Raw genomic sequence first — 7,358 nt, 5'->3', positions numbered from 1 at the left:
AAGTTACAAGAAATAATTTACAAAATGGAAACCAACATCCCAAACACATCCCAGCAAGGTTCTCTCTCTCCTTTCTTAACCCAAAGAGCATTTCTTTTTCCCAGCCAGAATCAAGCTCAGTAAGTACCCCCTTCCACTCTCTCTCCTTTTCTTCCTCCCTCCCTCCCTGAGAGAATGACTTTAAAAGTAAAGCAAAGATACAGCAAATAGAATACAGATTTGGAAAGGCTCTATGTTCCAGGTTCACCTATTAACAAATCTTCCACCACCTTTTAAAATTAAGTTTCTGCAGACTCTGGTTAATATAGCAGGCTGGCCTTGGAAAGTGGTCAAAGTGGGTGGGAAAGGGATCCTGCATAGCTGCAGTGGGATTGACAATTAGGGGTAAAGGGTAAAAATGAGTAAAGATATAACTTCCTAAGCAAAAGAACCTCAACTTCAGAAAATGGGTTGAGAGGTTGTGGATTTGGATGTCAACCAGAAGGGGGGGGCAATGTGTGTGGTGGGAGCCTTCTCTTTCTCCTTATTACCCAAAGGCTTATTCCTCTGCACTTTGGAGCACCAGGGTTTGAGTCTGTCCAAACTCTCATACTGTATCCCTTTGTGTTTCTTCCCTCAGCTCCCTCCAAATGAAGTTGGAAAGGAGGAATGAACTGGACATGAGAAGGAGGTTGGATCCTAGTTTAGGGAAGGGGCTGTGTATAGACCAGTACCCTAATCCTCACCACTGCACTCTTGGAATGACATTTTTATTCCTTCTCTCTTTAATGGACAGCAATAGAAAAATAATCCAGGAATTCCAAGGTAGCAAAGAAGGTTTTGGGGCTAGAGGGGAATGGAGAAGATGGGTTATATGACAGCTCAAGTACCACTCTCTGTGGAGGTGTGACTTTCCCTCCTGGGCAGGAGGCAAGAGCCAACACAATGTCCAGTCTCAGAGAGGTCAAGGGGCTTCCGAGGTCATTTTGTGGTTCTAATACTGAGCTAATCGCCTAGAAAACGTGGCCTCTCCATGAACTCTCTCTCTCCTGCCAGCCTCCCGCCTCCAAACCCTAAGTGAGGCCTCAGGGAAAAAGGGCCAGAACATTCAGGTCTGATGCAAAGCCCACTGATTCTCTCAGCCTGAGAAGTAGAGTCCCAGAGGAGAGAACAGAGCCCCCAAACCGAAAGAGCAAAAGGAAATCAAATTGAACACTGAGCCTCCAAGGAAGAAGACCAGAGGAACAAAGCAGAAGAGGAATATTTCTGTCAGTGCATCTCACCTGTGAACTGAGCAATTTCTGACTCCAGAGAAAAGCACAGATTTGTCTAAAATCCCAAACTAGACACAAGAAGAAAACCAAGCACATCCACCTACACTAGCCCCAGGGCTGGGACATTCCACCCAAGAACTGGATTCCATTTTTCCAGGAGGCAGCAGTGACATCTTCGCTGGTAAACAGGCATGTAGAACAACAAGCCTCCAGTATAGACAGAATCCCAGGAATAGACTGCCACATGTGTACTTCGCTAGACACACAGGCACACATGCAGTCCTCCCCATGTCTGCCTGCATTTTCAGAAACCAGAAAAGCACTTCTGAGCCGCCTCAAACAATCTCCTTCCCTGTAGTTTTTCAGGGGCCCTGACATGTCTGCCAGCAAACACTCTCCAGGTGTCCAGCACACACCACACATCCACCCCTGCAAGCATCAGTCATCATAAAAGGCAGCAAACCTGCCCAAAGTGACCACCATAAAAATCCCCAGAAGATAGTTGAAAAAGAAAAAGGAGGCGAGAGAATATTTCTTCATTTGCTTGTGAAACGAGCTCATAAAACGATCAAAATACACCAGACCAGGCCGGGGCTTTGTTACCTTTGCGACTCTCGCCTCCTCTCGCATGAGCTTCGCTGGTCCCATTCATGCCGAACGGTTTCTTCCAAACAGAGAAAAAAGTTTTCAACTTTATGGTTCCAAATTTTTTCCCCCTTGCAGATCCGGGAGAGATGGCTAACACTTTTTTCCCCCAACAGCCGGTCTGCGGAGATTTGCTGTTGAATAATAACAAAGGAGAGAGGATACGTATTTAAAGAAAAGAAGTGATTAATGGTTTTCTGTATAATTCTCACATTTTTCTTAGCTCTTGTCTACACAGAATGGCTGTGAACTTTAAGCTCCATAGAAATCTTTTTTTAAAAAATTCTATTCATACCTTCCAAGGAGAAGCTTTGATTTGGTTCTTTAGAGACATTCCTGGGGGGGGCGTAGGCATTTTTAACAACTATTTTCCCCCTCAACTATGGGCCTCCCCATCCTCTTGTGGCTACAACATCACACCGCGGTGGACCGAAACAAAGCTGGCTCCCTCATACTCCTCCAGGTCCCGGGCGATTTTTTATAAATCTCCTGGCTGCATTTAAACCAGCAATTCACCGCCCTTTCCCTTTCCCAAACTGGGTACACTGGCCCTGTCCGTTCCCGGCCCTACCCATTCTCCAACTACCCGAGCTGCAAGGAATGCAAAATAAATAACAATAAAACATATGGGTGGGGTTGGCGTTTTTTATTATTATTATTATTTTCTGAAAGGAGATGGGACAAAAAAAAAAAACGACTTTTAACTGCATATACTCTTGGTGCGTAGCCCTGAGCCTTTGGGAGGCAGAGTGGCTGTACCCTGGACCATCTTCGAACCAGAGACTATAAGATTGGAGACCCAGACCTTAGAACTTATCGACGGTACTGCACAAAAGTGGCTCAAGACTGACAGAGCTTTCTGAGGATCACCTGCACCCCTTCCCCTTCCCCCACTCCATTCTAGGGGTGACTGGGACCTAAGAGACGGAAAGCTATTTGGTCCCCAGTCATACTTTCGATACTTTCTATGAGAAAGAAAATGAAAATTAATACAGGAGCAGGGCTTCACAAAAGAGGCCATTTGTCTTCTTGATTATCTATTTGCTTGTCAGAGTTTGAGCTATGGCACCAGCTAGCTCCTTTGTAATATAAAAATACTCTGAAAACCTGCAAACACCCAGAAACATCTGTGCAAAAAATTAGACTCATTAAAGCCTTAAACACCTCAGAGGAAAGTGATACCTTCTTATGTGGGGGAAAGAGGCCGGCCTCTTGGAATCCTCTCTCTCGGAACTTTAATAACCAAAGAGCTGTCTGTCTAGAAGGAGACAGCTTAACCGCATTTTATTTGCTTATGACAAATAAATCATGATATGAAAGGCTTTGCCATACTTAAGCCTCTTGTGTCCTACAATGAAACATTTTCCCCCATTAGGGACTGGAATCAGCCCTCTCAGTCCTTCCGATCCATTTTTGGACTGGAGGAAAAAACATTTAAAGCCCCAAACAAAACACACCCACCCCAAAAGGGTAACAAACCAACTACTGCAACTTGGGATCCTCTGAGACAAAAATTCCCATTGGACTCCTTGGAAAAAAGATTTCAACCACATACAACAGGAGGCCAAACCCACGAGGGTGCTTAACATATACACTGGGTGGCATTTGTCCATATCTTTACATTGAGGTTCCAACAAAAACACGATGTGATGGTCACAAGAAACCGAACATTTATTTCTATTGTCACTCTGTACAGGACACAAATTTTCACGCCAACGAAAGGTTCTAGACTCAGGCAGCCCCAAAGGTAGGAAGGTGCCTGCTTTGGAATGTCAGAAAGAGAACAGGAGAGAAGGACACACATGACATAAAATAATAATAATAATAATAATAATAATAATAATAATAATAAACAATGCAACAATGATAAACTATGGAAGAGGGCTCTGCAACATCATCCTTTCAGAGTGGGAGGGCCACAACATTTTATTTCCTAGTTTCACATTCATTTTCAGTCTAAGAGAGGGCCTCTGCTGTACAACTCAGGATTGGCCAGAGAGTCCTGCCCAGCTCCCAGAACTCAACTGGCCCCTCACCCTGCCAGGCATGGCAGGGTCTTCTAGTGGAAGGCCCTCCCAGGTGTCCGGGTCACTCTTTTTTTCCCCCCTTGGACTCAATTTCCCTGCCCGCTCCTGTGTTGTCAAGGCAGGTCCCTCCCCCACGTGTCCCCTTCCTTCTGTTCCCTTCATCCCATGGTGGAAGGGGATGAGCAGTCATTGTCCCCCAGAACCGGCACTGAGAGAGAGGGAGGTTGTGTATGTGTTTGTTACCGTAGCCAAAACACTGTGCTAACTGGCAGTCACAGGGTGCTTTCGCTGGGTGTCAGGAGTGGGGGACAAAGAAATAAAATCCAGGCTGTCTTCCAGCAGCGGCAGCAGCAGAGGCGGCGGCAGCCGAGCCGGGCCTCATTTGTTAGCCGAGTGTCGAGGTAATGGTCGCTACCGAGGCCCGTCCTCTCCTCGGCAGAGTAAACAAGACAGATGGGCCTGGGCCTGGCGTGATTAAAGATGAAACGTGGATCCATCTTCGCCAAAGCTGAAATGAGGAGCTTCAGCCTCCTCCTATTTCTCTGTCTGTCTTTTTCTTTTCTTACTTCTTCTTTCTCTTTTCTTTTTCTTTCTTTCTTTCTTTTTTAAGGAATAAAGCAAGAGACTTGAACCTTGCTTCTGGGGGGGGGGGCCTCTCACCAGGCTCCCTATTGTCATATTTATAAATAAAGCTCCCCTACCCCTCCTTCTTTGCTTTTATTCACATATAGCTAAAGTGGGGGGAGGGCAGGTGGGATTTTCCAGGCCCAGGCCCAAGGGAGGGGGGTCCTCACGCACCCCCCAGTCTCCCCCCCCCTTGCACTCTCTGCCCACCCTCGACCCCCACCCCAGGTTCGCAGCTCCAGTTTAGGGAGGCACTAGAGCGCAGGAGGGCCTCCGTTGGGTCGGCCAAGGGGCCCTCCGGCTGCTGCTGCTGCTGCGGTGCTACCCGAGCGGATCTTAGTATTGGGCAACTTGTGATCTTTTTTCCACTTCATGCGCCGGTTCTGGAACCAGATCTTGATCTGGCGTTCCGACAGGCAGAGAGCGTGGGCGATCTCCACCCTCCGGCGCCTTGTCAGGTAGCGGTTGTAGTGAAATTCTTTCTCTAACTCCAAGACCTGCTGGCGAGTGTAGGCGGTCCGAGAGCGTTTGGGCTCCCCACCGGCGTAATTGGGGTTTACTGGACACACACAGAGAGAGGGAAAAAGAGAAAGTTTTATTGCCCCCGAAAGGGAGGAGGGAGAGCCCTTTCTTCCTACTTACAGTGTCTCCTTCCCTCTCTCCTTCCCAGACACCTCCCTACCTCCTAGAGGGGAAAAGCCCCAGAGGGAAGAAGTGGAGCTCAGGAAGAGAAAGATCTTAAAATGTGGAAGGTTGTGCTGTCCCGGTTGTTGTTGTTTGGGTATCTAGTGGGGGGCAATGAGGAATCTTTGTAAGGTTTTAGTCGCTCCTCTCTCCCCCTAGGCCTGGGGCCCCGGTAGGAGAATAAGGGGTGAAAGAGGGAGGGGAGTTGCCCTAAAACTTTCTCTGTTTAGTTCCCACCCTCCCTGCTCAGATTCCAAGCAGTGCCTGCCCCCAGTAAAAACTTTTCCCTACTTCTCCAGCCAAGGAGGCCGACTGGAATAAAGGAAAAAATAAATACTGGGAGTTGACTCAACTCCGCTTAAATACGGATTACTACCTCCTCCTCCTTCTCCTCCCCCACATCCCACACCCCTCCCCAATTCCAACTTCACTGAGAATGCATCTCCCTGGCGAAAAAGTCGCTGGTGAGAATGGGGAAGAGGATGGGGAACCGACTTCAAAGGCGCAAGGCCCACCAGGCCATAAAAATTTATGGGGGATGTAATTATGTGGCTCTGAAAACAGGCGACCGTAAATCTCTGGCAATGGCGAGTTTATAGCGGGGACAATTGGCTTCCCCCAGCTCCCTCCCCCCATGCCGCCGAGGTCCCTTCGGTGTAAAGCGCCAGGGGTGGGAGGGGAAGGGGTGCCCACGCACTCACCCGTGCTCACGTGAACTTTGCGCATCCAGGGATAGACGACGGGCTCTTTGCACGCGGAGTGGGACGGGCTGGGATGCAGGGGGTTCTGGGCGCAGGGAGGCGGCGGGGGGCTGTTGCTGACCGCCTCACAGCGTTGGCCAGGCTCTGGGAGGAGGGCCCCGGCGGGTGGCTGCACAGGAGCCCGAGGGGACAGCCCCGGTGGTGGCGGGGGCGGCGGGGGTGGTGGCGGTGGCGGAGGCGGCGGGGGCCCGGGGTCCCGGCAGGCCGCGTAGCGCTGCACGGTGCACGCCGCGCGCCGCCCGAAGCCCGCCTCCGGCTGGAAGCTGCTCTCTCGCCTCTGGCCGCCGGCGTAGTACCCCGGCGAGTGGTCGCTGGGTAGGTAATCGCTCTGTGAATATTCCTCGCACGGAGGGAACTTGGGGTCGACATAGTTTGAGTTGATCAAAAAAGAACTCATAGCCATTAATTTCTGGGAATTGCCCACAAAATATACTAAAATTTATTCCGACCCCTGACTCGTTTTCCTGTTTCCGAAAGCCCTCCTACTTACTGTCAAGTGAACAAAGTTAGGGGCCCACGTGATCCTCCGAGCCAATGGCCACCCCGCCTGCGATTCCCGGATAAGGAAATCTGCTCACCCGGACCCTACTCCAGCCAAAGAGGTTTATTTCCCCTTCTTCTCTTTCCCCTCCCCACCTACCCACCCAACACTAGGATTTACATAGGGCTCCTGTGGGGCGACCCCCTCCTCTCCTTGCTCTCTCCGACATCAGAGGGACTGAGAGCCAAGGAGAGAGCGCGCGAGAGCTAGCAGGTTGCGACTGGAAGGCCTGTTGTTGCACTGGACAGAGAACAATCCCTGGATCCCCTCAGAAGTTGGGGTTCCTGATGTCGCCCCTCCTATTCTTCCTTACCTCTGTCCAGCATTCTCTGCTTTCCATAGGGCCCCATCTCCTCCCCAGGACGACCCCCTGCACCCTGCATCTGTGTGGGAATGGAGTAACGGGCGGACTGGGGGCTCCGCCTCCAAAGGGGAACCCACTGGGGGCGAGGGGCACTGAGCTTGGGGCATTTCTCTTCTGCCAGATGGGGAGGGGTATGGGGTGAGAGAGGAGGCGTGGGGAGTTGGAGGGCGGGTGCACAGAGTGACTTGTCAGAGATGAATGGAACCTAGGGCGGATCGATAGGAAATTCATGCACTAATTCGGGGAGACCTCGCCTTCCAAATCGCATTTAGCTGCGCTATTAGCCTGGCGGTGTCAGTCCGTCTGTCCGCATTCTCCCATCTACTCCTTTTGCCTCACAGGGCCCAACCTCAGAAAAACGACTTGGTTTCCTACACTAAAGATGAACGCTGGAGTAAAAAATCTGCAACTTTGGAAAGCAAATTGAATAGCAATTTGCCAATTCCAGAATCAACCGAG

At 50.1% G+C, this 7,358-nt stretch overlaps 1 protein-coding gene across 2 annotated transcripts; it reads right to left on the bottom strand.

Moving 5' to 3' along the window:
* Nucleotides 1–1,922: 1,922 nt before the first annotated feature.
* Nucleotides 1,923–6,562, bottom strand: HOXB4 (homeobox B4). 2 transcript variants are annotated; one of them, XR_014019282.1, is made up of 3 exons: nucleotides 5,935–6,562; nucleotides 4,169–5,108; nucleotides 1,923–2,032 (listed from the first exon to the last, which is right to left on the bottom strand). XR_014019282.1 is itself a non-coding variant. In XM_081270644.1 (2 exons), exons 1-2 carry the CDS (start codon nucleotides 6,395–6,397, stop codon nucleotides 4,804–4,806), a joined length of 768 nt encoding a protein of 255 aa, XP_081126770.1. In that variant the 5' UTR covers nucleotides 6,398–6,562; the 3' UTR covers nucleotides 3,453–4,803. The 2 variants fall into 2 exon arrangements, 1 of the variants encoding a protein (XP_081126770.1); XM_081270644.1 differs by lacking the exon at nucleotides 1,923–2,032 and having other exon boundaries at nucleotides 3,453–5,108.
* Between the last annotated feature and the right edge of the window lie 796 nt (nucleotides 6,563–7,358).

Source organism: Spermophilus citellus (genome assembly GCF_964194105.1).
Source record: "Spermophilus citellus genome assembly, chromosome: 17".
In the NCBI taxonomy this organism is placed as follows: domain Eukaryota; kingdom Metazoa; phylum Chordata; class Mammalia; order Rodentia; family Sciuridae; genus Spermophilus; species Spermophilus citellus.
This window is presented reverse-complemented; position numbering and strand designations above follow the sequence as displayed.